The sequence below is a fragment of the Sapajus apella genome, unplaced genomic scaffold (genome assembly GCF_009761245.1).
Source record: "Sapajus apella isolate SASKATOON/1434 unplaced genomic scaffold, GSC_monkey_1.0 scaffold43, whole genome shotgun sequence".
NCBI classification, from domain to species: Eukaryota; Metazoa; Chordata; class Mammalia; order Primates; family Cebidae; genus Sapajus; species Sapajus apella.
This window is the reverse complement of record NW_022436983.1, coordinates 4,041,753-4,069,173: the sequence shown is the minus strand read 5'-3', so window position 1 is coordinate 4,069,173 and position 27,421 is coordinate 4,041,753. Positions and strand designations below refer to the sequence as shown.

Sequence of the window (27,421 nt, the reverse complement as noted above, 5' to 3'; positions counted from 1 at the left end):
ACCCAGGCTGGAGTGCAATGGCACGATCTCGGCTCACCGCAACCTCCGCCTCCTGGGTTCAGGCAATTCTCCTGCCTCAGCCTCCTGAGTAGCTGGGATTACAGGCACGCGCCACCATGCCCAGCTAATTTTTTTGTATTTTTAGTAGAGACGGGGTTTCACCATGTTGACCAGGATGGTCTCGATCTCTTGACCTCGTGATCCACCCGCCTCGGCCTCCCAAAGTGCTGGGATTACAGGCTTGAGCCACCGCGCCCGGCCAAGAAGAACTCTTTATTTGCTTAGCTGAACCCACAGTTGAGAATAAAAATGGGCTCTGCCAAGTTGCTGAGGAAGGTCGCTGACCCCACTTAGCTGTTGACCTTACCGTGAAACTGCTGAGCAATAGGAGCAAGCTATCGGCTGTGGCCAACTGTGTAGGCTGTGGAGTCCGGGTCGTCCTTGGTGGGTGGCATCCACAGTTACTTCTTTCTCTGGGGAGGAGGCTCCTGGAGCTGAAGCTGGAGCCAGAGAGGACCCTGGGAAATCATTGGGGAATAGGTGGCAGGAGTCATTCCCTGCTGCTGGGGCACGCTATGGACTGCCCCTACCTTCATAAAGACACCTCTGACCTGACTGCTGAGGCCTGAGCTGTACAGGAGACCTGAGCTGCGGGAGGCTCTGAGAATTCTGTGGACTGGGAGTAGAGAGGGGAGGGGCCAGCCATTTGAGCTTCACAAGCATACTTATTTTCCTCGTGAGCCTAAGGACACCACAAACAAACACAACAATAACAACAGAACTGCAGTCAGCCCAGTCCCCCAGTGAGCTTACCCATGTGAGGGCAGGCCCCTGCATTTCTGCCTGTGCCCTGTGGCCAAATGGATCTCTGTTAAAATCTCACCTGCCCACCTTCTCCACTGGCAGAGCCGATCTCAGCTAATGCTGCAGGGTCCTGCTACCAGAGGCTCAGACACTGCTTAGGTGATGGAAGCCCTGGATTATTGTCCTCAGGGAACCTGGGGCAGGTACAGGGACTTCTGTGATCATCCCCAGGGCCTGGAGCTTGCGGGCAATGGCTTGGCACGCACTTCCTGCACACTAGGTGGTGCTGTCTCTCAGCAAATGCTTCAAGCTGCTTTACGTTGTTCTCTGAGCCAGAGGAGCCTCCAGCTCCCCCAGGACTCCCCTAGCAGAGGGTCTGAGGCAGACCCTCCCATGGACAGCACCCGACATTGGTCCTGAGGGTCTGGCTGGGTCTGGTACCTGGGGCACTGCTCCCTTCCTGAGGTCCAGAGAGGGGGCCTTGGGCATCCCTTTACCCCCCCCATTCTTTCCTCAGTCACATTTGTCAAGTATCTAGGGGGCCAGGCAGGTGCTAGAGGCCCTGGGGTGGGGACCTCCCCTTAGGGGCTCACCAGGTGGTTCCAGCAGAGGCCCTAGTAGCCCCCTCCCCACCAGTTCCTAGCCCGCCTGGCCTCTGCTGGGCTGAGACCACCAATGACAGCCTCCTCTCCCTCCCTTGCTCTTCATGTCACCCCTCACTGCCTGTTTCCTATTCCTTTTCCCTCAATCATGCTGGCATCCTCCAGGATCACCCCCTCTCTTCTCTCTGTCCCACATACACTCCTGTGACTTCAGCGGAGAGCACAGTCAGCTGACTGTTGACCAGCATCACCACAGTCACCCATGCCCAGCTGACCCACATTTTCTGCCTGTGCTCTGCCCTGACCAATGCCCACCAAGTACATAGCGCCCAAGGACTCAGCCTTGACTCCTCTCTTCCCCGGGAACCTAGTCGGTTACCGAGTCTGCCCTGAGGCTCCTCAGACCTGCTTCATTCTCTCCCTCTCCTTTTGAGTCCCCTCTTGGACCGGGCCCATACGTATTCTTGTCTCATCGCTGCAGCTTGCTCCTGTCTGGCATCTCCTCTTGCCCCCTCAGGTCTACCCTCTACCCCCACAGCTGGAGAGAATTCTGGAGGCATAGAGTGACATCAGCGAGTCTCAGCTTTTTTCTTTTGAGGAGTCCCGCTCTGTCACCCATTCTGGAGTACAGTGGCATGGTCTTGGCTCACTGCAACCTCCACCTCCTCAGTTCAAGCGATTCTCCTGCCTTAGCCTCCTGAGTAGCTGAGGTTACAGGCATCTGTCACCACAGCCAGATAATTTTGTATTTTTAGTAGAGACGGGATTTCACCATGTTGCTTGGGCTGGACTCGAACTCCTGACCTTAGGTGATCCACCTACCTTGGCCTCCCAAAGTGCTGGGATTATAGGCCTGAGCCACTGAGCTGGGCTTCTACCCAACTTAAAGGCTTCCCGCTGCCTTGAGGACAAATCCAGCCCCCTCAGCTTGGTGAACAAGACCTGAGTTCACACCATAAAGGGCCATAGTGAATGGCCGTGTTCACACCTTTCTGCTTTACCTCTTTCTCCTGCCCCCTGCAGCCTGGACCAGGCCCTCCTGTCACATATGTGTGCACCTTGGCTGTGCTACTTCCGACATGCTGTCTCCTAATCCATCTATTGACCAGACTCGGAGCTCCTTGAGCTTGGAACTGTGACTTCTGTCTTCTTATTTGCAGGGGCGGGACCCACTAAGCCCCCAGTCATGCTTGGACAAATGAATGAGCTGGGTTCTGGTCCCCAAGGGGGTCTAAGCAGACCTAGCAGCCAGGAGGACTTGGCTTTGAACCAGAGGAAGTTAGTTCTTCTCAGGAAGGTCACCCTGCTGGGAAGGGGCAGCTGCAGGAATGGGGAGGGCCGGAGCCTCCCGAAGCAGGCCCTGTGCAGTGCGGAGTCCGGGCCTCTCATGGCCAGTGCTGCTCCCTCTAACCTGCAGTGATTGTTTTTCCCAGTTATAGAATTGTGCATAGGGGAAAGAGAGAGCAGAAAATTTAAAGGATTGACCCGTACTGTGTGGCTGTAATCACTCTTAGCCTTTGTTAAGTTTCCTGTCATCGTTTTATAAACATGCATACATTTGTAGCACAGGCTGGGACCATAGCATTTTAATATCCATTTTTAGCTTATGATAATTTTACTGTGCTCTTAAATACTTTCCAATAAAATATTTTATTTATTTTTAATTTTTTTTGAGACAGAGTCTTGCTCTATTGCCCAGGCTGGAGCCCAGCGACGTGATCTTGGCTCACTGCAACCTCCATCTCCCAGATTCAGGCGATTCTCCTGCCTCATCCTCCCAAGTAACTGGGATTACAGGCTCTTGCCACCATGCACAGCTAATTTTTGTATTTTTAGTAGAGATGGGGTTTCACCATGTTGGTCACACTGGTCTCAAACTCCTGACCTCAAGTGATCTGCCTGCCTCAGCCTCCCAAAGTGCTGGGATTACAGGTGTGAGCCACCGTGCCCAGGCCAGCCATAGGCTTTTTTAAGCAGGACAGTGTTTACTTGAGGAACAGGTATGATTTGGGCAGTTAGCTATGTCAGAAGGGGTCAAAAGAAATGGGGAGCACTTTCTGCTGCCATTTTACCCTGGGCCCTCCATCTATGACTGCCTTCTAATGTGCTGGTTCCCTGAGAGCTCCGGGTCTCTTACTGCCTCAGCGCTGCACTGGGGTGGTGGCCAGCAAGTACAGTTCCAGGCCCCCGACGGCGCTTTGCAAAGGCAACCCGTGGCCAGTCACCCGCAGAACTGTCATCCTCCTACAGTGTCTCAGAATAGGCCCTTGTTGGGGTGTCACAGGGCTGAGAGGGACCCTGCCTAGACATGACTCATTTTGTCAAAGCTCCTTGTTTTTTCTCTGCCTGGGGACCTCCCAGGGCCATGCCCTGGTCTGCTGCTGCCCTTCTTGCCTCTGGGACCTGTGTGCTGGCACGGGGACTTCCAGGCCTGTTCCAGCCTCCACCTGATCACACTTTCTCCAAGAGACTTTCCAGGGAAGGTTTCCCCAGCTGCGGCCAGCCAGGCTTTCCCCTTTGGAAGCTGACGCTGCTGGTTCAGGGTCTGCTGCCAGTGAGCCTAAAATAGGTCAGTTGGCCTGAGGGTACACTGGGAACCTTGTAAAAATATCTGTGCTCACGGGTAGCTCAGCCGAAACCAGGCTGTGAGGAAACGGCCTCTCCTTTCATAGCATGGCACGAGGGAGGCAGCTCTCTGCTCACCAATCCCCTTGACCCTCTAAGTGGCCCTGCCCTGTTGTAGCGGTGGTGGCATGATCTTCTCCATGGTACAGCTCAGTGTGGAAAGTTCTTCCCAGAATCCCCCCCAACAGCCTTCCAGCCTCTGTTCTTTCACTTCCTTCAGGAAGCCCCCTCTGACCCCTTCCAGAGTCAGCACATGCCCTGGAGCTCCATGCCAATCTTACCACCTTACATCAGGAACCCCTTGGGGCCAGGGTCTGTGCTGTGTTCACTGTCACACATGAGTCCCCCGCCCGCCTCTGCTGCAGTGTAGGTACCTGCTGGATGGATGCAGGGACTGTGCCTTCCGGGGCCGAGCCGCTCCAGCGGTTCCTCCCTATGGGCAGCCGGCTGGGCCCCTCCTTTGCACCTCATGGTGCTGTATGGATGATCTGCTGGGGTTTCTGGGTTCCCTCTCTCCCTGTGTGGGGCTTAGAGGCTTCTCCCAGAGGCTTCAGGCGATAACAGACTCTGCACTGAAATTACAGTCAGGCCCAGGGAGAATTCTAGTCTATGGGATGGGAAGCTAATCTTTTTTAACTTTAATCAACACTTACATGAGAATTACCTGTAACCTAATAACAAAATTGAACCAGAAATCACCTGTATATTGAATCAAAGAGAAATCAGCCAGGAGGATTTGTTGTATAAGTTGTGTCACTGAAAAGGGGGAAAAATCCCAAGAAAAGCAAGGAATGTGCTGAAGTTCAGGGCCAGCTGCTTACTCAGCATCTGGCTCCAGCTCCAGGGAGGGTCGCTTTGACCCCCTCACCCCGTGTCATGGGTTTTGTTGTTTAAAACTGAGAACAGATGCCCAAATGGCCTCAGAGAAGTCCTTGTGCAACTCTGCACTTACCCCTCAAACCCCAGTAAGAGGTGGGTCCTGTCACAGAGAGGGGCATTGAAGGCTGTTCAGTCCAATGGCTGGACGGTTCCGCTCACATCAGCCCACAGTTGCCGTATATGCCACCACACAGCACTGCCTGTGAGCGCCTGGACCAGCAGAGCAGATTAGCATGTGAACTAATGCAGAAAGAGCTTTGGGCTGAGGGAGGGGAGACCACCTAGGAAGCCACAGAGAAGAGGTGCTGTTTGCACGGGGCCTTAGAGAATGCATGGCAGCGTACATGTAGAGAAACTGGCGGGAAGGATGCTACACGATTCTCTTCCAGAATGCTGCCCAGGAAGGGACCACAGCTTGGGGTCAGGGGACAGTCTGTAGCATTAAGTTCTCAGAGCATGTGCTACATATTTGCATACCTCAATCACTGAGGGTACTTGCTAAAATGTAGACTCCAGGGCCCTGCCATGGCCCCAGAATGCTTGCTAGATGAGCCTAGGAATCATCATTTTAAGCAAGCTCCGAAGGTGATTCAATTCTGAACCCCACTAAAATTTGAGAATATGTCAGGATGGGCCAGGCATGGTGGTGCATGTCTGTAATCCCAACACTTTGGGAGGGTGAGGCAGGAGATCACTTGAGTCCAAAAGTTTGAGACCAGCCTGAGCAACATAGTGAAGCCCCATCTCTATTGAATGTGTATATATAAAAGAAAACGAAGAAAAAAGAATATGTCAGGGTTTTAGGCGAAGACCTGATCATCTCCGTCCCTTCTTGGCAGTCAAAGCTCCCTGGTCTTTGAAGCCTATGTTTTGGGGAACCAAGGAATTTGAATAAAGGGAATGAGTATCTCACCTGGGAAAACATACCACAGAGGTAGTGTATGTGTGTCAGGGTCAGCAGTGACGGGAGGGTGGGATCGTGGCAAGATGGATTTGGAGGAACACATCTGGGATTAGAACAGAGCAGAGATAATAGAGCCCCCAGGTGCAACCCTGCGGGATGTCGTTTATGATGCTTTATGCTGTGCATGTTATCCTGTGGCCAGTTAGATCAGGGATAGATTCATCACATTTTGCAGATGAATAAACTGAGGCTAGATGTGCAGGGACTTCCCCCTGGGAAACACAGCTAGTCAGAGTCAGACCCAGGCTGGGTAACAGCTGCAGGGTCTTGGTACTGGGGTACCACAAGGGGCCCCAAACCTGGGAAGGCCTTCGGCTGCCTCCTGAGCTCCCGTTGGCTGGTCCAGGAGGCCTGGTGTCTCTGCTGAGAGCTGGCTGAACGGCTTGGGGCACATCCACACAGCACTGGCTGCTGCAGCGCCACCACCCAGCAGACTCCTGTGCCCATGGTGGTTGTCAGCCTGGAGCCCAGGAGGTGCCCCTGAGCCTGATGCTGCTTTGGCTGCTAAGACCTTTGTGGATTGGTGGCCACCATCCCCATAGCAACCTGGGTTTCCTGCTGTCTCTGGGTAAAAGCCATCCCCTGGGGACTTGGGGGCATCAGAGCTGAGATGTATAGAACACATGGCTTAGGGCTGTTGAAAACAGCACATGCCACCAGCAGGTCTTGGTTTGTCCAGGAGGAGGCCTAATCCAGGGTGGTACCTGAATTTTGTCTCCTTTCGAAATGCTTCCCTTTGGTAGAACGTCTGGGTTCTATTTTTCCAGGTAGCCTTTCCCTAAAGCTGGTAGTTAAGCCACTTCAGTTTTGGATAGCCAGGTAGCAGATGCTAGTTGGTATTAATAGCAAGATTAATGAGCTCATGGGAAGAGGAAAAGGAACCTCAACCAAAAACCATATGGTCAAAGAAGGGGATGAGACACAGAGTGGGCGTTGTCCTGGACGCTTGGGAGCATGTGGTTGTATTCCCTCTCCAGCCTGGTTTGCCATGTGTGTTGAGGATGGGCCCTGGGCTTGCCAGGTAGCACTCCCTGGACAGTTGGGAAGCGCTTAGCCAAAGTTAGCTCCCTGTGCTGATGGTGACTTACAAAGGGAATTCCCCATGCAGCCATGGGAATTTGCAGACCCTGAAGATTTCAGGTTACATTTCTGAGTTTTTGGGACCCACTTTTTTATCCTCCTTAGGAAGGAGTAAGGCTTCTGAGGAGTTCAGGAGGCTGCCAGGTACCTGACCCCAGAATGTCTGACACTGTCCTGGGAAGTTCCGACTAGTAAGGAAGCAGGGTGGTGAGGGTTTCAGTGGTCTTGCAGGATAGTGTGGCAGAAGTTCCCTGTCCCCAGGGCACATGGTTGTGGGGAGATGGGCCTGGACGAATCTTGGTTCTTTTTTTTTTTTTGAGAGATGGAATCTTGCTCTGTTGCCCAGGCCAGAGTACAGTGGTATGATCTCGACTCACTGCAGCCTCCACCTTCTGGGTTCAAGCGATTCTCCTGCGTCAGCTTCCCAAGTGGCTGGGACTACAGATGTGTGCCACCATGTCCAGCTAATTTTTGTATTTTTGTTTTAGTAGAGACAGGGTTTTACCATGTTGGCCAGGCTGGTCTCGAACTCCTGACCTCAGGTGATCCACCCGCCTTGTCTTCCCAAAGTGCTGGGATTACAGGCATGAACCACCACGCCCAGCCTAGAATCCTGGTTCTGAATTGGGTGATGCACGAGTGTCCATCTGTGACTGAAGTCCCCCTTTTCTCCAATGAAGTTGTACAGGGCTGTGCCCTGTCTGGTCTGCGGAGCCTACAGGGCCTGCAGCCTTTGGGAGTTTAGCCAAGCTTTTCATATCCTCATCAACTTTGGAGGAAGGACTTGTACTCAGGTCTGTTTTCTTTCTCCCTGGCCACCTCTGAGCACCTGTGCTGAGTTGGACTTTGCAGGATCCTGGATTTGGAGAAGCTCTCGGGGATAGGAGGTCAGCTTGTCCCTCCCACACCCAGGTGCTTTGGTGAAATGAAGGCAGGATCAAGCCCTCATCTTGGCTGTGAAAGCAGACCCCATCATGTTGGATAATTCAGGGAGGCAGCCTGGAGGGGGGAACAGGGTCCACTGACCAGGGTCGCAGGCCTTTGTCTGCTACATTTTACCCATGTGGCCTGGGACTGGCCTGTTTCCAAGTTTGCAAATTGGCAGCTAGTGCATCACTAGGCTCCGCCAGGATCTCCCCAGCCAGGTCTGTGAAATGCCCTTGCTCTGTGGATTGGCTTTGGGGCTCTAGCATCTCCATGTTTCTCTTTTCTGTTCTTTTTCATCGACTATCGCTGACCCAGCTATAATCCTGCAGGGCCAATAGGAGCTTGCCCTGGCAGCTCAGGAAATGCATTGAGCTGCCCAGTGTATTCAGCAAAGGACCTTTGAAAGACTTCAGCTTAAAAAAAAAAAAAAAAGAAAGACTTCAGCTTAAGAGTCTCAAATAGCAAGAGCGATTCTCAGCAGACTTTGGGAGTTGTCAGAGTCCCCCAGGAGGCTTTCTTCAAAAGTCTGAGTGAGCCAGTCCAGGCCTAGGGTGAGTGTTGGCGGGAGTGGAGCTGGGCTTCCAGCTTGCTGGTGGGAGCTCATCCTGAGCTCCCATTGTCTGCCTCCCGCCCCCGGCTAGGGGCCAGCTTCCCTTTTCTAAGCTCCTGCATATTTGTCATTTTTTTCTCCCCAGTCATTTGACTGGGCTTCATCAAAGGGGCAAAGCTGGCATTGGCATGGGATGGGAGGGCCTGCTGGATGCCCTGCCCTGGTTCAGAGAGCTGTACCCTTGCCAGTGCCTTGTCCCTGGTTTCCAGGGCAGGTGAGCCAGGGGACTAATGAGGTGTCTGGCAGCAGGCAGGGGTAGGGAGCCGGGCTTAGGGGAAATAGAAGTGGGGACCAGGTTGGGGCAGTGGGCAGGGGCAGGGGCCAGGGCCAGGGCTCTTCCCACGTTGGCACTCTGGGTTCCATGTTGAATTGTCTCCAAGGTGTCCCTGGGCTGCTTTGGTGTTGTTTTTAAACCCTGGTTCTTAGTTCCATTTTGATGAAACTCAGATGCCAGGAGGTCAGACGAGCCTTAGTGCTCTGGGTGACTGGAGAGGTCCGTGGTTTCCTTTCTCCTTCTAGGGTGAAGGCATGGGCTTTGGAGTGTGCATCTGGGTCCTCCTTCTGCCTCTGATTCACTGAGTTGCTTTGTCCCTCTAAGTTTCAGCTTCCTCATCTATAAAGATTCATCCTGTGTCCCAGGTACTTGCCCAGATGCTGTGATTATGTCAGTGAACAAAACAAAGTCTTTGATCACATGGGATGTACATTGCAGTGGGGAAAGGAAGGTCAGATCAATATAGAGCTCTGTGGGAAGCACTGAGGGTGCTGAAGACCTCATTCACCTGAGGGATTGAGACACGAGGGCCATTTTAGAAGTTGTGTCCAGGGAGGGCCTCCATGAAGTACAAAACCCATGAGATAAACCTGGAGAAGAGCATCAAGGCAATGGAAGCAGCAGGTGTAAAGGCCCTGGGGTGCAAGGACTTGTGCTTGAAGGACAGCCGGGGCCCACGTAGCTGGCACAGTGAGTGGTGAGAGGTGTGTTGTAAAGGGACATGAAGAAGCAGTCAGAGACCAATGGGTGTGGGTCCTGTGGGCCACAGTGAGGAGTTGGGCGTTGGCCTTGAGTATGATGAGCAGTCTTGCAGTAGGAGTTTCTGGAGGGTTTTGAGCAAAGGCATGGTAGGAGCTGACTTAGGTTTCTAACAACTTTCCCTTGGCTGTTATGTGGAGAATGGACCATCAGGGGCCAGTGAGGGGAGGTCAAGGCAAGTGGGGATTCAGGAGTCCACCCCACACCAGGGTGGTGGTGGTGGCAGAAGTGGTGATGTACTCAGTGTCTGTCTTACAAGTAGAGTCAGTGGGATTTGCTGATGTATCGTGTGTGGAGTGTATGTGTGACAGAGGAATTGGGAAGACCCCAGGACTTCTGGCCTGAGCAGCAGGAGGATGGAGGTGCCGTCAGGTGAGATGGGAAAGACTGTGGAGCAGGCTTGGCAGCTGCACCACCTGACATTCCCACCAGCAACGGATGAGGGTTGCAGTGCTCCACAACCTGGCCAACACGTGTTCTCCCCTGTCCTTTGTATTCTAGTAGATGTGAAATAGTTTATCATTATGGTTTTGTAGTTTTGTTGTTATTTTTGTTTTGGTTCCCAAGTTTTATTCAAGAACACATACAAAATATTCCAGATAAATGAAATTTAATCTTTGTCTTCCTCCTCTTATTCATCCTGGTTAATCTGGAAGTAACGTAATTCGTAACTGTCTTTGCTTTTAGCAACTACACACAACCAATCACGTAGATGATTCTTCAAATACTTTTTGGTGAGATGTTTCAAATACCTTTTGGAGAAAGGCACCTCAGATGTCACGGTGATCTTGCTCTTGCTCCTTTCCATGGTCACCACCCCTCCACTAAGGTTCCCAGCTTTTCTGTTCAGTTTGATCCTTTCTTGTAAAAACTGCTCAAAATTGGCGGCATCCATGATTCCATCTTCTACAGGGTGGGTGCAATCAAGAGTGAACTTCGGAACCTGCTTCTTTTTTTTTTTTGCCCCTCTTCACCACAGGCTTTTTCACAGAAGCCATGGCAGCAGCGGAGGCAGAAAGGGAGGTGAGCAAACTATGCAGACGCAAAGAGTGTTATTTTTGTTTTGAGACAGAGTCTCACTGTCACCAAAGTGCAGTGGAGTGCAGTGGCATAATCTCGGCTCACTGTAACCTCTGCCTTCCGGGTTCAAGTGATTTTCCTGCCTCAGCCTCCTCAGTAGCTGGGATTACAGGAGTGCACCACCACACCTGACTACTTGTATTTTTAGCAGAGATGGGGTTTCACCATGTTGGGTAGGCTGGTCTCAAACTCTTGACCTCAGGTGATCTACCCACCTCAGCCTCCGAAAGCCCAAAGTGCAGGGATTACAGGCATGAGCCACTGTGACTGGCTTTTTTTTTTTTTTTTTTTGGATGGAGTCTCACTCTGTTACCAGGCTGGAGTGCAGTGGCTTGCTTGATCTTGGCTCACTGTGACCTCCACCTCCCAGGTTCAAGTAATTCTTCTGTCTCAGCCTCCCGAGTAGCTGAGACTACAGCCACGCGCCATGATGCCCAGCTAATTTTTCTATTTTTAGTAGAGACGGGGTTTCAGCATGTTGGCCAGGATGGTCTCAATCTCTTGACCTCGTGATCCACCCATCTTGGCCTCCGAAAGTGCTGGTATTACAGATATGAGCCACCTCGTCAGCCCTTTTTGTTTGTTTTTGAGACGGAGTCTTGCTCTGTCGTAGGTTGGAATTGGAGTATAGTGGCTTGATCTCAGCTCACTGCAACCCCCGTCTCCTGGGTTCAAGCAGTTCTGTGTTCGCCTCCCAAGTACCTTGAATTACAGGGCACATGCCACCGTGACCAGCTAATTTTTGTACTGCTAGTTGAGATGGGGTTTCATGATGTTGGCCAGGCTGGTCAAACTCCTGACCTCAGGTGATTCACCCACTTCGGCCTCACAAGTGCTGGGATTATAGGCGTGATCCACCGCACCCGGCCTTGTTTTTTGTTTTGAGATAGAGTCTCACTCTGATGCCCAGATTGGAGTACAGTAATGCAATCTTGGCTCACTGCAACCTTCACCTTCTGGGTTCAAGCAGTTCTCCTGCCTCAGCCTCCCGAGTAGCTGGGACTACATGAGTACTCTACCATGCCCAGCTAATTTTTATATTTTTAGTAGAGATGGGGTTTTGCCATGTTGGCTAAGCTGGTCTTGAACTCCTGGCCTCAGGTAATCTGTCTATCTCAGCCTCCCAAAGGGCTGGGATTATAGGTGTGAGCCACTGTGCCTGGCCTCGTTGTGGTTTTGATTTGCATTTCCATAATGACAGATGATGTCGAGTATCTTTTCATGTGCTTATCGGGCATTTGTATACCTTCTTTGGAGAAATGTCTGTTCAAGTTCTTTGCCCATTTTTAAAAATTGGGCTTTTCAACATTTTATTATTGAGTTTTAAGAGTTCTTTACGGGCCGGGCGCGGTGGCTCAAGCCTGTAATCCCAGCACTTTGGGAGGCCGAGGCGGGTGGATCACGAGGTCAAGAGATCGAGACCATCCTGGTCAACATGGTGAAACCCCGTCTCTATTAAAACTACAAAAAATTAGCTGGGCATGGTGGCGCATGCCTGTAGTCCCAGCTACTCAGGAGGCTGAGGCAGGAGAATTGCCTGAACCCAGGAGGCGGAGGTTGCGGTGAGCCGAGATCGCGCCATTGCACTCCAGCCTGGGTAGCAAGAGCGAAACTCCGTCTCAAAAAAAAAAAAAAAGAGTTCTTTACGGACTGGTCATGGTGGCTCACGCCTATAACCCCAGTACTTTGGGAGGCTGAGGTGAGTGGATCACCTGAGGTCAGGAGTTTGAGACCAGTCTGGCCAAAATGGTGAAACCCTGTCTCTACTAAAAATACAAAAATCAGTGGTGTTGGCCGCCTGTAATCCCAGCTACTCTGGAGGCTGAGGCAGGAGAATTGTTGAACCTGGGAGGCGGAGGTTGCGGTGAGCTGAGATCACTCCACTGCACTCCAGCCTGGGCAACAGAGTGAGACTCCATCTCAAAAAAAAAAAAAAGAAAAAAAGAAATCATTTCCTAACCCAAGGTCATGAAAATTTGTTTCTATATTTTCTTTTGAGATTTTTATAACTTTATCTCTTGTATTTAGATCATTTATCCATTTCAAGTTAATTTTTGTAAATGCTGCAAGGTTGGCATCCAATTTCATCCTGTGCATGTGAACATACAGAATCCACACTCATTTGTTCAGTTCTTCCCCACTTAATTGTCTTGGCACCCTTGTCAAATATCAACTGGCCAGCCGGGAGCAGGAGCTCACACCTGTAATCCCAGTGTTTTGGGAGGCGGAGGCAGGTGGATCACCTGAGGTCAGGAGTTCAAGATTGGGCTGGCCAACATGGTGAAACCCCATCTCTACAAAAAATATATAAAAAAAGAAAAAGAATAGCTGGGTATAGTGGCACGTCCCTGTAATCCTAGCTACTTGGCAGGCTGAGGCAGGAGAATTGCTTGAACATGGAAGGTAGAGGTTGCAGTGAGCCAAGATTGCACCATTGCACTCCAGCCTGGATGATGGAGACTTTGTCTCAAAAAAAAAAAAAATTAACTGCCCATAAATTGGAAGATTTATTTCTGAACTCTCTTGTCTGTTCTACTGATCTATATGTCTGTCCTTATGCCAGTACCGCCCAGTCTTATTTACTTTGTAGTAAGTTTTGAAATTGGGAAGTGTGAGTCCAACTTTGTTCTTCTTTTTCAAGGTGGTGTTGGGTTTTCTGCGTCCCTTTCCTTTCCGTATGAATATTTGAATCAACTTGTCAATTTCTACAAAAAAAGGCAATTTTTACAAACTCCCCGAGAAAGGGATTTTGATAGGGATCATGTGTTGAATTTTGTTCAGTAATGTTTTGTACTGTTCAAAGCACAAAATTTGCACTTTGTTAAATTTGTTACTAAGTGTTTTATTATTAATAATACAATTATAAGTGGAATCATTTTCTTAATTTTACCTTCAGATTATTCATTGCTAATGTATAAAAATACAATTGATTTTTGTATATTGACCTTGTATCCTGTACCTTTAACTTGTTTATGAGTCCTAATAGCTTTTCTGTGGGCCAGGTGCAGTGGCTTATGCCTATAATCCCAGCACTTTGGGAGTCCAAGGCGGGCAGATCACTTGCGCTCAGGAGCTTAAGACCAGCCTGGGCAACATGGCAAAACCCCATCTCTACAATAAATACAAAAATTAGCCAGATGTGGTGGCATGTGCCTATAGTCTCAGCCACTCAGGAGGTTGAGGTGGGAGGATTGCTTGAGCCTGGAAGGGGAGGTTGCAGTGAGCCAAGATTGTGCCACTGCACTCCAGTCTGGGTGACAGAGTGAGACCGTGTCAAAAAATAAAAGAAGTTTTTTAGTGGATTCCTTATGATTTTCAACATACAAGATTGTGTCATCTACAAATAGAGATAGTTTTACTTCTTCTTTTCCAATCTGGATGACTTTTCTTTTTCTTGCTTAACTACCCTGGAATGAACCTTCAAGACAATACTGAATAAAAAAGTAGACATCCTTTTTTTTTTTTCTTTTTTTTTGAGATGGAGTATTACTCAGCCACCCAGTAGCTGGGATTACAGGCATCCACCATCATGCTCAGCTATTTTTTGTATTTTAGTAGGGACGGGGTTTCACCACGTTGGCCAGGCTGGTCTTGAACTCCTGACCTCAGGTGATCCGCCCACCTCGGCCTCCCAAAGTGCTGGGATTACAGGCGTGAGCCACCGAGCCCGGCTGACATCCTTTTCTTATTCATAATCTTGGTAGGGAGAGCTTTCACTACGAAATATAATAAGAGCTGTGGGATTTTCATAGATGGCCTTTATCAGATTGAAAATGTTCTCTTCTATTCTAGTTCATTGAGTGGTTTTATTATGTTGAATTTTGTCAGCTGCTTTTCCTGTATGGTTTTTGTCCTTTATTCTGTTGACTTTTTTTTTGAGACGGAGTTTCACTCTTGTTATCCAGGCTGGAGTGCAATGGCGCGATCTCGGCTCACCGCAGCTTCCGCCTCCTGGGTTCAGGCAATTCTCCTGCCTCAGCCTCCTCAGTAGCTGGGATAACAGGCATGTGCCACCATGCCCAGCTAATGTTTTGTATTTTTAGTAGAGACGGGGTTTTACCATGTTGACCAGGATGGTCTCGATCTCTTGACCTCGTGATCCACCCGCCTCAGCCTCCCAAAATGCTGGGATTACAGGCTTGAGCCACCGTGCCCGGCCTTATTCTGTTGACTTTTACAAGTCATTGATTTTCAGATGTTAAATTAACCTTGCATTCCTAGGATAAATCTCACCTGGTCAGGGTATAGAATCCTTTTTACACGTTGTTGTATTCAGTTTGCTAGTATTTTTGGGGGCATGTTTGCATCTATATCCATATGAGATACTCATCCGTAGTTATCTTTTCTCATTATACTGTCATCTGGTTTTGGCTATCCTTATCTTTAATGTGTTAGAGTTTGGAACAGGAGAAACAGATTAACCTCTCCCCTCCTTTGCTCACCTGCATCTGGTGGGAAGGGACAAATAGAAGCCCCGAGCTCAAGTTCAGACAGTGTCAGCATAGGTGCCAAGGAGGAAGACAGCCTCATCTGTAAAACAGGGTAGGAAACCCAGCCGGCAGCCTGGAGGCAGTGGGCTGGCCTGCTGCCTTCTTTGCAGTGCGTCCAGGACAGCGAGAGTACCTGAGGGAGCTGCCATATGCTGGCTTTCAGAGGAGAGACCGCAGGACTCAACCTCTGAGGTCCCTCCTGGCTCCAAAACTCCTGCTCTGAGGGTGCGAATCAAGATCACAATGTAATAGCTCACCCTCCCTATTCAGTAACTGGCCCAAATTTCATAGAGAAGAGGAAAAGGGGAACCAGTTTCCTTGGCCAGAGGCCTGTCAGGTTCATGGCCAGACCTCACTAAATGACAAATACCTGGCCAACCAGTGAAAGGACAGGTCAGAGAATGCTCTGCAAGAACTGACAGCCTGCCTTCTTTTTGGTCCCAAAGAAAAGCAGATCCTTGTGGTAAAGCCTGGAAAACATCCTTAAGGAACAGAAGAAAGCACAGACAGGCCGCAGCTCCACAGGCCTTTTCCTTTCTGCAGGGCTCCAGCAGCACAGTGGGAGGCTCTATAAATGCCACCAGGGAAGGGGGTGGCAGCTGGCAATGTGGGAAGGGTAGGGCTCTTGGAAATCCTTTGCTTCAAGTGTCTTGTTAAATAGCCATCAGAGTCCCTGTGTGACCTGGATAAGGTTACCTGCTTCCTACCCTCAGAGCACAGGACAGGCACACACACTTGACAGGCTGTGGAGTCAGGAGTCCTGGTCCCCAGGTTTGGGCTCCTCTGAGGAACCAATGGCCCATTCCCACTGTAGATGCACCATTCCCTCCTAGGGCTACCAGTGCTATTTTTGTGCCTGCAGCTCACTACAGAGGCCCAAGGTCCCTGAGCGAAAGCCCATAAGGTAGGCAGGGAGAGGAGCGAGTGGGTTGCCACCATCACTGCCACTAAGGTAACTTCTGCTGACAACTCCCCTTTCACAGCCTCCTGCCAGCCCCCTTCTGATTAGCGAGTGAGCTGGGCAAGCAGCACTCAGGAAAATCGGCATCTGTTAGGTAACCAGCTCAGCTGCCATGCAGGGGATGATGTAATCTTGGATTCTGTAGTTGCTAGGAAAATTCTGCTTGCAGTGATATTGCGTGGTCCTAGGGCTCAGGCAAGAACACAATGTTCCCAAGAAGACAGGGGAAGGATTCTTAGGGCTTCCCAAGCAAGGGAGCCCCATCCCAGGAAGCCAGATGACTCGCGCCCCTTTCTAGATGCTTTTTTCCCTTCTGAGGAATGGAGGTAGTGCTGGTAAATCCAGAACCCCATGAAATCGGGCTGGCGGTGGGAGGTGACAAGGCTCATTCCCTTAGCAGCACCTGGATGCTGTAGTGCCAAGTGGAAGGCGTGTCTTGTGCATTGCATCCTTGTAGTTGGGCCCTCTGTCTCTGGCCCTCCCAATGGCTGGGTGCATCCACCCTCTCTTGGTAGAGCAGTTGGAAGGAGGTCAGCATGTGCCCACTGAGGGGGAGACCCCCTGTGGTGTGGGCAGCTAGCTCACACTGCCAACTCCATTTCACATGCCAGGAGCCTTGCTTCGCACCCCCCACACTGGCCCACCCTCAGGTGGCCTTTCCTGTCTCTGCTGTTCTGATCCACCCCCTCATGGAGAGAATGCCTGCAGTAGCACAGACAAGCTGTCAGAAAAACCATGGGCAGCCAGACTAGTACTGTTTGGGACAAAGTGAAGAACTGCCCTTTTACAAAGGAGGTAAGAGCAGCAGGACAGGGTTAGGGAGTCAGGATGGGGCCCTGCAGGTCACCTCCTGGCCCCCAGGGGCCTGCTGGCCATGTCAGCCCCTTCCTCCCCAGGCAGCTGTGGGTGTGGGCGGCAAGTTGGCATTTCCAGCTTTTCCCTCCTCCCCACTGCCTATCCCGGTCACTCGTCAGAGCCTGTCCTCTGGAAAACAAGACAAAGGAAGTGATTTCACAAGTGCCTGGGCCAGAATCTCAAATTCGGGATTAAGAAAAAGAAGGATTGCCAGGTGCGGTGGCACGTGCCTGTAGTCCCAGCTACTTGGGAGGCCGAGGTGGGAGGATCGCTTGAGCCCAGGAGTTCTGGGCTGTAGCACACTATGCCGACCGGGTGTCCACACTAAGTTTGGCATCAATATGGTGATCTCCCGAGAGCAGGGGACCACCAGGTTGCCTAAGGAGGGGTGAACTGGCACAGGTCAGAAACGGAGCAGGTCAAAACTCCCCTGCTGGTCTGTAGTGGGATCATGTCTATGAATAGCCACTGCACTCCAACCTGGGCAACAGAGGGAAACCCCGTCTCTGGGGAAAAAAAAAAAAAAAAAAAAAAAAAAAACACACACACACACAAAACACACACACACACACACACACACACACACGTATTCCAGAGAAAAAGAAGGATTGTGGGCATATCTGTCTCAGTCAGAGCCCGGGGGAAGCAGGCTGGACATGGGCCAGGCCATGCTCCATGGAAGAGGTGTTGGGTTTGGGTGAAGGAGAAGCTGCTGCAAAGAGGAATGGCTTTTCAAACCACAGTGAGCCAGACCTTCCAAAGGCATCAAGACGTGAGTCCTGAAAAGAAAGAGGGAGGTTCCCAGCCGAGTGCAGTGGCTCACACCTGTAATCCCAGCACTTTGGGAGGCCAAGGCAGGCCAATCACCTGAGGTTGGGAGTTTGAGACCAGCCTGACCAACATGGTCTCATCTCTACTAAAAATACAAAAATTAGTCAGGCGTGGTGGTGGAGGCCTGTAAATCCCAGATACTCAGGAGGCTGAGGCAGGAGAATCGCTTGAACCCAGGAGGCAGAGGTTTCAGTGAGCCGAGATCGAGCCATTGCACTCCAGCCTGGGCAACAAGAGCGAAACTCCGTCTAAAAAAAAAAAAGAAAGAAAGAAAAGAAGAAGGAGGTTCCCCAAGGGCTGTCCCTGCCTCGGCTTTAGTAACTCTGGAGTAAGGGATGTGAGCAGAGCTGAGCCCTGCTCCACGTCACCTGGGTCCTTGTCATGGCTCAGCTATCAGCTATGTATCCTTGAACAAGCCTCTGAACCTCACCCTGGTAGTCCTGCCTTGCAGCCCTGCAGCAGGGTTGCAGGCCTTGTCCCCAGCCAGGCTGAAGGGAATACCAGAGGGGAGGAAGACTTCGGACTTCCTCAGAAGCACTTTGTCGGGCCGGGCGCGGTGGCTCAAGCCTGTAATCCCAGCACTTTGGGAGGCCGAGGCGGGTGGATCACGAGGTCAAGAGATCGAGACCATCCTGGTCAATATGGTGAAACCCCGTCTCTACTAAAAATACAAAAAATTAGCTGGGCATGGTGGTGCGTGCCTGTAATCCCAGCTACTCAGGAGGCTGAGGCAGGAGAATTGCCTGAACCCAGGAGGCGGAGGTTGCAGTGAGCCGAGATCGCGCCATTGCACTCCAGCCTGGGTAACATGAGTGAAACTCCGTCTCAAACAAACAAACAAACAAAAAAAAAAACAGAAGGACTTTGTCCACAGAAAGTGCCACGACCCTCGTGGGTGGGGGCTCCAGCTTGGCCACAGCCTCCTTGCTTGTCCTGCCTATGCTGGAAGTCGCATCAGTGATCCTTGTTCCCTTATCTGCAGGTGCAGAGGACGTGGTGATGGCTTTTTCCAGGTCGGAGACAGAAGACCGGAGGCAGTAGCTGCAAAGCCCTTGGAATACCCTGGATGCTGTTGAGGGCCAAGAGATTTGTGTGGCTCTTGGGCCAGCTGAGTGGCAGCAGACCCCCTTGCCCCACCTCTTCTTTCCCCTACCCAACCCTGCCCTGCCCCACCCCGCCTCACAGCTACTCAGTGGGGCTGGCATCAGGGGAGACACCAGTGGTGCGTTTATGATTGGCTTAAAGGGTTGGACTTGTGATTGGCTGCAGGAAGAAAACCTTTTTATTTTTAAATCTTGACCAACGGAAACCTTTTATTTTTATTTCTGACTCTTATTTTTAAAAAAATTTGCGCCTCGGTATCTGGCTTCCCTGGAAGCTCTCCGAGCTCTGGTGCTTTAGTTAGGTCATTTTTTAGAAATGTGAAGAGGTCTGATTGGCTGCTTAAACTGGAAGGGACTGTGATTGGCTGGTTAATGGGGAACCGGTTTTTTTCTTTGATTGGCTGCAGGTGTTCAGCTGATAGCAACAGCTTCCCTATCTTGAATGGAGAAAACAGGGTTTGGGACATTAGTCGTTATATTTGACTTGAAAAAAAAGAAACCAAGTGCGCTTTGCAATATTTATTACACAAAGAACTTGCTGCTGCCTTCACATTTGGGGTTTGTGTTTGAGTTTGATTGGCTTTCGGTGTGTGTGTTTGGTTTCCCATTGGTTCACCCGTGACTCCTGTTGCCATGGCTTCACCCCCATCTGCTGCTGGCTCTGGGCCTGAGGGTCCACCTGGAGAGTATATTTACTTTAATGAGTCCACCTGCCTCTACCAGCAAGGGGACCCCTAGGACCCTAAGCAGGGTCCACAGCTGGAAAGTTGGGCCCCCGAGGAGCTTTGCACCGTCTTGAACGAGCAGCAGCCCAGGGCCTAGAGGTAAACGTTAGGTGGGATTTATGTGCATTGCCTGCATGAGCTGGCAAGCAGCCACTGTCTCTTGGTGAGAAAGGGATTGCCGAGGCACCAAGCAGGCCCCCAGCTGGGCCGGCCCCAGCAGACACATGCTGCCCAGCTCTGTCCTCTTGGCCAGCCTTCTGTGTACCCACTTCCTGAGGCCTCATTTTGAGGGTCCTCTTGGAAGGGGAAGAGCTGTTCCCAGTGTGAGACCCCAAAAGACTCTGGAGGTCATCTAGCAGAGTTCCCTGCTTGGGAGCCCAGAACCCACATAAAAGCCCCAGCTTGGCTCACAAGGCCTAGGAGACTTCCAGCTCCAAACACCAACCCTGACCTACCCCAGCTGGGCTCCCACCTGTCTGCTGCCAGCACAGTGGGTCCCACCAGCACTGGAGTTCTCTCATCCAAGGCCTGTTCCCTCCATCATCCACTACCTTCCGAAGGATCACTCTCCATGGAAGGGACAGTGTTGTTTGTTTACGAAGTGCCACTGGGATGGCTGGCTGGGCCTTCACCAAGCAAGTCCCTTCAGACTGGCCCTTCAGCCAAACTCAAGCCCAGAATTGCAGTTCAGAATGGCAGTCCTGGAAGTGGGGTGAGGGTGCAGGTCTAGTGTTCCTGCAGAAACCCTAAGTCTTCCCGCCTGCCACCCCTCCCCGGGAGGGAAGTGGGCCTCCTATCTCCCTGGAGTACTCGCACATGTGGGATCTGGGGAGAGGGGCTGGAGAAAGATGCAGTCCTCAGGAAGGGGCCTCTACCCTTCCCCTACATGCCCAGAGCCGGGTGACCCTCTCAGAGCCAAATCTTTCCCTTTTTCAGGGCTTGGGGCTCAGGCCACAGGGGCTCCTGAGTATCATGAAGTGCACAGGAGCCAAATGACCAAACCCTGGAGAGCCCCATGGTCGGTGGGTGGTTCACAGTGTGCTCTGACACCATTAGCCTGTTCCAGAAGGAGGATTCAAGCGTCAGGCTATGACCCTGTGTCCTCCTGTGCACTCACCCCTAGCCCTGGTTAGCTGACAGCCCCTGATCCCCAGGGAACAAGGACAGTGGGGAACACAGCTGGAGCTGAGGGCATCTTCTCAGGAGGGTAGCACATGTGTGTGTGTGCTGTGTGAGCAAGCACACACCCATATGCACACTCACATACATGCGCACACACATACTCTCCTAGCTCAGTGGCCTGGAGGTCTGGCTGAGCCCCTGGGGAAAGGTGAGTTACTTGTCTCCCTCCTCCAGGTCATAGTGCCTGGAATCAGGTGTCAAGGCCATGTTGCTGGCTGCCCCCTCTCTGTACCTGTAGCTCCTGTAAAGGGCGTGCACCCGGTCGATACCTGGTTGACTGTGTGGTCTCGGCCTGAGCCTGTCCTTGTCACGATCACAGGCCTTGCTCTTGTAACAATGACGACCCCGGCCTGTCTCTTCTGAAGAGGAAAAGTCAAAGTGTTGCTGTGGCTTCATATTTCAACTAAAAATATATCTGTTGGAGAAAGAAATTAACAATAAAGAATTTTCATAGGTTGGTGTGTGAGCTGAGCTGGTTTCTCCCTCAGAATCAGGCGCTCTGACTGATTTCCCCACACCATGTGGGCTCTGTTGCTGTGGGGCCCCTCCCCAGGGAGGCGCAGCCAGGAAGGTCAACTTCGATAAGTGTCTGTGACCTAAAGTGAGCTCTGGGTTTGGAAGAATTTCTAGACCTACCCAGCCCAGCTCAAGGGTCCTTAGGAAGGTGGAACCTCCTTTTTGACCTGGAGATTCTAAACATCATTCCAGATTCACCTGAGATCAGTAAACTTCAGAGGCAGGTTAATCCTTCCACACCTATAAAAAGACATAAGCACTCCGTAAGGGCATGGGGACCCCACCATCCTAGGCGCCCCAACATCCTGATGTGATGGCACTGGTCATACGTTGCTTGTTACAGACACCCAAACAGAATATCTGTCCCACCATCCCAGAAGTGGAAAATTTATTGGTTTTCAGCTGTATGTACAAGTTTGGAAGCTGAAATCATTTCTGCTTCAAGAATTTTTGCTTTGGAAGCATTTTCTAGAAATTTTCATTTCCACCCTTCATAATCCCATTTTGGGTCTTTTTTTCTTTTTTTTCTGTTTACATAGTCTCACTGCTTCTATTTCCTTTTCAAAGAATTTCACTGGATCCTAGAGGCTATGGAGTTTACAGAATATGAGCACAATGGCACAGCCAACATCACTAAACCTTTGTGTTGGGGGAGATATTGGGTCTTTTAGCAGCCCATGCAGTAGGCAGATGTGAAGACCCTCTGAAACATTTCTGAAAAGAGCTTGTCCGGGCTTTGCTTGAATACTTTTTTTTTTTTTTTTTTATTATAATAGACGGGGTTTCACCATGTTGGTCAGGCTGGTCTTGAACTCCCGACCTCAGGTGATCTGCCCGCCTTGGCCTCCAAAGTGCTTGGGTTACAGGCGTGAGCCACCGCACCCGGCCTGCTTGAATACTCTAGAGTTGGGGAGCTCACTACCTCACAAGTTAGTCCAGGCCACGTTCATGTAACCTATGCTTATCCTTACATTGAGTTGATCTGCCTTTTTCCGTAACTTCTTGTCCAGAAAGGAGTTTGTAGTCATTGAGAGAAAAACAAATAAAGGTCACTGTGTTAGCCAGAAGTTACATAGAGACACATCCAAGGACCCGTGGTAGGCAAATTATGTGCAGAACCCACCCCCTGCCCAGTGCTCTGAGTGACACTGTCAGCCTTGTGGTTAATCAGCTCTTCTGAGCTCAGCCACTGAGCAGATCGAGGGATTGACCGACTGGCCCTGGTCCCGCCTGCCCAGCCCCCAGCAGAGAGCTTGGAAACCAGAACCAAGCGGGATGGTCCTCCTGGCGCTGTCTAACCTGTCTAAGCTGCCTAAGCTGTCATGGGAAGTAGGCCATGTAAATGAGTCGGGGACACTTCAGCAGGCAAAGGAAAAACACTGGGGATAGCCTTGGGTCTTTCAGGAACCCTCAGCCCACAGAGCAGGCAACCTTCTGGGTCACCCTCCCAGGTACGGGCTGGGGTAAAGACCCCAACAGGCAGCACTGGGACTGCTGCGCCAGAGACAGCTGGGAGCCAGGCTGAGCCTGCGGGGAGGGAGGCAGAGCGCCTGGCCTCTTGGTGTTTCCCAGGTCTGGGGGGCGGGTGGTTGAGAATGAATGAAGCGCTTTTTCTCCCCATGGCTGCAGGTGAATAGCAGCACTGAGAATCCAGCCTGGCCCCAGCCTTTGAAGAGGTCTTTTGTAGCAGGGAAATTGATCCCCTCCATTGGTGGCCGAGGGAGCTCTGTGGCCCCGGGGGACCCCGACACCACCCAGCTGCTGCCTTTGTTTGGGCAGGGCAGGTTCTCTCTCTCTCTGACTCTCTGTCTCTCTCTCTCTCTCTCTCTCCCCCTCCCTCTGTCCCCCCACCTCCATCTTTTGTGTTGCCCGTGGCCACCCAACGCTTTCCCTTTCCCAGAGGATAAAGTGCGCCCAGACTAACCTACTAACCCGAGGCTGCGTTGAGGAAACATTCCCCCACTCTGCACCGTCCACTGAAAGAACTTGATCTGGGAGACAACTGATGTTCAAGAGACTTGGGGGGGCTTGCAGGGTGAGTTGGGGGTGAGTTCTAATTTGAAGAAAGTCCTTCTCAAGGGACAAGGACAGTGAAATGCCTTTTGAATATCAACTAACATCTTGCTTTCACTTTTCTCCTTGACATTGGAACTTTTCCATCACAGATGGTTCCCAGAGGTGCCTTCTAGTCTGCCAGCACGGAAGTCAGGAGCACTTGACACAGGGCCGAGCCACATCCTACCCACCCTGCCCATCTGCACCTCTTCCAGAGCCCCTAGGATAGGAGTGTGTGCAGCAGGTGGCCGTCCCTATCTATTTGCACACCTGTGGGAGCCCCGCCCTGCCCTGCACAACCCCAGAGGAGGTGACTTCAGACCGAGAGCCTCTGAGCGTTTCCACTGCCTGACGCTTGTCCTGCTTCCACTGGAAGCAGGTGGATCTTCACAAGCATCTTTGACAGATGTCTCCTATGTCCCAGTCTTTTTTTTTTTTGAGGTGGAGTGTTGGTGCAATCTCGGCTCAATGAAACCTCCACCTCCTGGGTGCCAGCAATTCTCCTGCTTCAGCCTCCTGAGTATGTGATATTGTGCTGGCCTAGAGCCAGAACCGGAGCAAAACTATTTTATAAAATGCAAAACTGTTTTTAGATAAGTTGAAATGGCTGCCCCATTCTCCTTACAATAACTACTGTCCTTGGCCTCTGTAAATAGAACTGCAGTTTGTTCTTCAAAACTATGTAAAGCTGCTTACCTTTTCTTATCAGTAACTGCTCTCTGTGGCCCTAATATGACAGGCAAGCGGTCCTAACCCATGCCATCTTGGCTCCTGTGGCTTGTAATAAGTAACTAAGGTCTGTGATTTCCACCTTAACCAGATAATGTGTAAACAAATGTTTATCTTGACTTCTGTAAACCACTTAAGTAACAAACGGAATGACAAAAGTCCCCTTGGCCCTTGGAATGTCCGGAGACCCCCACCCTCATCTCTGCCCAGGAGGTAATTTACAGAATCCACTAGCCCTCGGAATGTCTGAAGCCTTTTCATTCCCATCCCTGCCCCTCACCCCCACTCCCAAGGTGGTTTTTCGGGTATAAAAAATCGTGGCACCCTCCTGTTGCCACCACAGGTTGGAGAGACGTGAGTCCTCTGTGGTCGCCGGCATAATAAAAATGACCCTGCAAATCTGGCATACTTTTGTCTTGTGATAACTTTCTACATTCGGTCAAATACAACAAGTAGCTGAGATTACAGGCACCTGCCACCACACCCAACTACTTTTTGTGTTTTTAGTAGAGACAGGGTTTCACCATGTTGGCCAGCCTGGTCTTGAACTCCTGATCTCAACTGGCCTCAGCCTCCCAAAGTGCTGGGATTACAGATGTGAGCCACCGTCCCCGGCCATGTGTCCCAGTCTTCGCAACACAGCTAATGCTAACTGGATGGTACCTGTGTGGGTGCATGCTCAGTCCCAGTCACAGGCGAGGTACATTCCTAGGCTGCCCGAAGCTCCCTGGGCCTCTCTGAAGCCTGCCATGCGGACCTAGCACTTCACCTCCAAGCGCAGCTGCTTTTGCTAGAAGTTCCTCTTCCACTTGAAATCTTCCAGGTTTAGACTGCTTGCCCCCACAGCATAAATCTTTCTGTCCATATAGCTGGGGGCTGGGAAGACATCATGGTTTAGAGTGGGAACTGGAGGCTGACCGGAGGCAGGACTGAATCTGTCCCTTCGCAGCTGTGTGACTTGGGGGTGAATGATGAACCTTATTGAAAAAATGGAAAAAATAGGAGCATCAGGGCTATAGGCTGTTGGTGACAACTAATGAGATAATACCTATGACACACTTAGCAGAGTGACCTTCGGCCAGTGGGGGGTCAGGACGTAGGGTCATTTTTAAGTCACCATGGTGGGCGTCGCTCCACCCCATCCTCTCTGCTCAAAAGTCACACAGAGCGAGGGCTTGTCTGTAGCCTTTGGTGTGGGGAGGAGCACAGCCCCAGGTCCTGCTAGGTGCTTAGGGAATGCTGCTTTGATGAGGATGAAGAAACCCAGATGATCCCTTTGTAGAATCTGCGGCCAGAGCTGCCTCCAGCTCCGCAGCCCCTGCCCTGAGCCTCTCCCTCTGCTGAGCCGCTTTGCCTGGGGGAAGGGCACTCACTGGAGCAGAGCCCCTCCGCCTTCCCCAAAACCTGCCAGCTGAGGAGGGTGCCCCAGGTGAACTCTGTCACGGCTGGACAGGCAGGGAGAGACCTCTGCAGAGCCCGGGGGTGGGAGTCTTGTTTTCCAGGGAACCTCCTGCTCACCTCGTGCTTAAACTCCAAATAGAATCACAGCCAGTCAGGAAAGGGTATAAAATTAAATCCTCAATCATGATCAAGTGGTTAAAAAAAACCCATCACAGCCAGTGGCTCCTTCTCACTGCAGCCAGCTCTGCCTGAGAGCAAGCAGGAAGAGGAGGAGGAAGACAGGGCCACCTTAGCCCCAAGCACCCCTCCCTTCCCGCTGGCCCCTCCTCCTGCCTTCCCAGCCCCCCAGGGCCCGAGACGCTGCACCCCTCACCCCAAAGATGGGGAGGCTGGGAGGGTGTCTGCTGTGGGGGGAGGCCCACATCCTCCCAAGGAGGCAGGGCCTGGACTCCAAGCTCCGGAACTGCAGACCTGGGATCAAATCCAGACTCTGCCAGTTACTGTGTGTCGTGGGCAAGTCACTCGACGTTTCCGAGCCTCTGTTTCCTAATCTGGAACGTGGGAACAATCATGGCAACCACCTCATTGGCTGTTGTCTGGATTCAGTGGGTGGGCACCGGAGGTGGTATACCAAGGGCGGGGGGCACAGACAGGGGAGCAGCCTGCCTGGGGTTCAGGCAATAAGGGGGTATATTGTCTGGAGAGAATTTCAAAACACTAAAACTGACAAATGGTCTGGTCTGCTTGCTTTCTTTTGCCTCCACACCCAGTCTACTGTAGCCGTGGGGCAGAGCACGCCACCCCCTCAACACTTGACCTTCTCTTTGGGCAGGAGGCCAGGCTGCTGGCTCAGGGCATAGGGCCCGGCTGAGGTGCCCTCGTGGCAATGGGTGATGCCCTAGTGACCCCTCAGTGCCCCTTCCCAGCCTCAGGCCTCCACCTGCAGAACAGGGAGAGGTCACAGCTTCTCACCTTGGGCCCTGGCTGCACCCTGGGCACTGGCTTCCTCTGCGAAGCCCCTGGGGGTGCAGTGGAGGCAGGAGCTGCCAGCACCTGGCAGGGCGGAGCCTGCAGATCTGCAGGGCTGCGGTGTGGCCCGCGGGAGGACTGAGGTGTACCTTGGCTGGGGAGCTCGGAAACTGCCAGAGGAAACAATGAGGCTATAAAAAGAGCCCTTTGTTTACCGTAGGCGCACATCCTTGTGTGTCCTTGTGTGAAAGAGGGGCCTGCTTGGTGGAGGGGCTGAGCTTCCAGTGGGGAAGGGGCCTGGTGGAGGCCAAGTGGGGTGGAGGGAGAGGGGCCTGTCCACCCCCAGCAGTGCCCATGTAGCCTTCCCAGGTAGCGTCTGATGGTTTCACTGGCCTGAGGTGGCCCCTCCAGCCAGGCCTATGGTATGGCTGCCCCTGGGATCCCTCAGCAAGGCTCAGCGTCAGCCCCCAGCCCAGAGGCCTATGGTGCCCCTGCCTGCCCTCCCATGCCCAGCTCAAACTGCCCCTGCCAGCTTGTCCCTTGGAAGTCTCTCCCGGGCTTGTTCTGCATTCCAGGGTGGAATCCTGCCATGAGGTCTGTAGACTTCTCTGGTGGATTCAGCCCTCCACCCCTCAGAAGGGCTGAGACTGTAGGGAGGCCATACTGTGGGAGGCGCAGCCAGGACTCGGCCCCTCAGGGTTCTATCTGGAATCTTCCTTCCTAGCTCTCGCAGCTCCTCCCAGCGCCTCCAGCTGACTTTGGAGATGAGCCCTGAGCCATCTGGCTGCCTCCCAGGACTCCTCCAGGTGCCTCAAGAGTTAACCCAACCCAGCCCAGCCCCTGTCAGCTGTGCCCCTGCCAGGCATTGAGCCCATCAGGAAATGCTGGCTGAGGACCTACTGGGCGCTGGGCTGGGAAGTGAGATGCAGGGCTGAGGCTGCTGGACGGGACTGATGTGCAAATGGGCAGCACAGGGCAGGGCCCTGCGGGAAGGGAACAT

At 51.9% G+C, this 27,421-nt stretch overlaps 1 protein-coding gene and 1 pseudogene across 3 annotated transcripts in view; one reads left to right on the top strand and one right to left on the bottom strand.

Annotated features, from left to right (window-relative positions):
• Positions 1-19,394, top strand: part of CTNNBIP1 (catenin beta interacting protein 1) — a 61,900-nt gene extending 42,506 nt beyond the window's left edge. For 2 of the 3 annotated variants that reach the window (XM_032300322.1, XM_032300323.1), the window contains exon 4: positions 18,724-19,339. In XM_032300322.1, coding sequence (XP_032156213.1) covers positions 18,724-18,782 — 59 coding nt within the window. In that variant the 3' untranslated portion in view covers positions 18,783-19,339. Of the gene's footprint in view, positions 1-18,723 lie in introns of all 3 variants that reach the window. The other variant, XM_032300321.1, reaches the window with a different exon arrangement.
• Positions 10,078-10,632, bottom strand: LOC116566260 (annotated as a pseudogene).
• Positions 19,395-27,421: the final 8,027 nt, after the last annotated feature.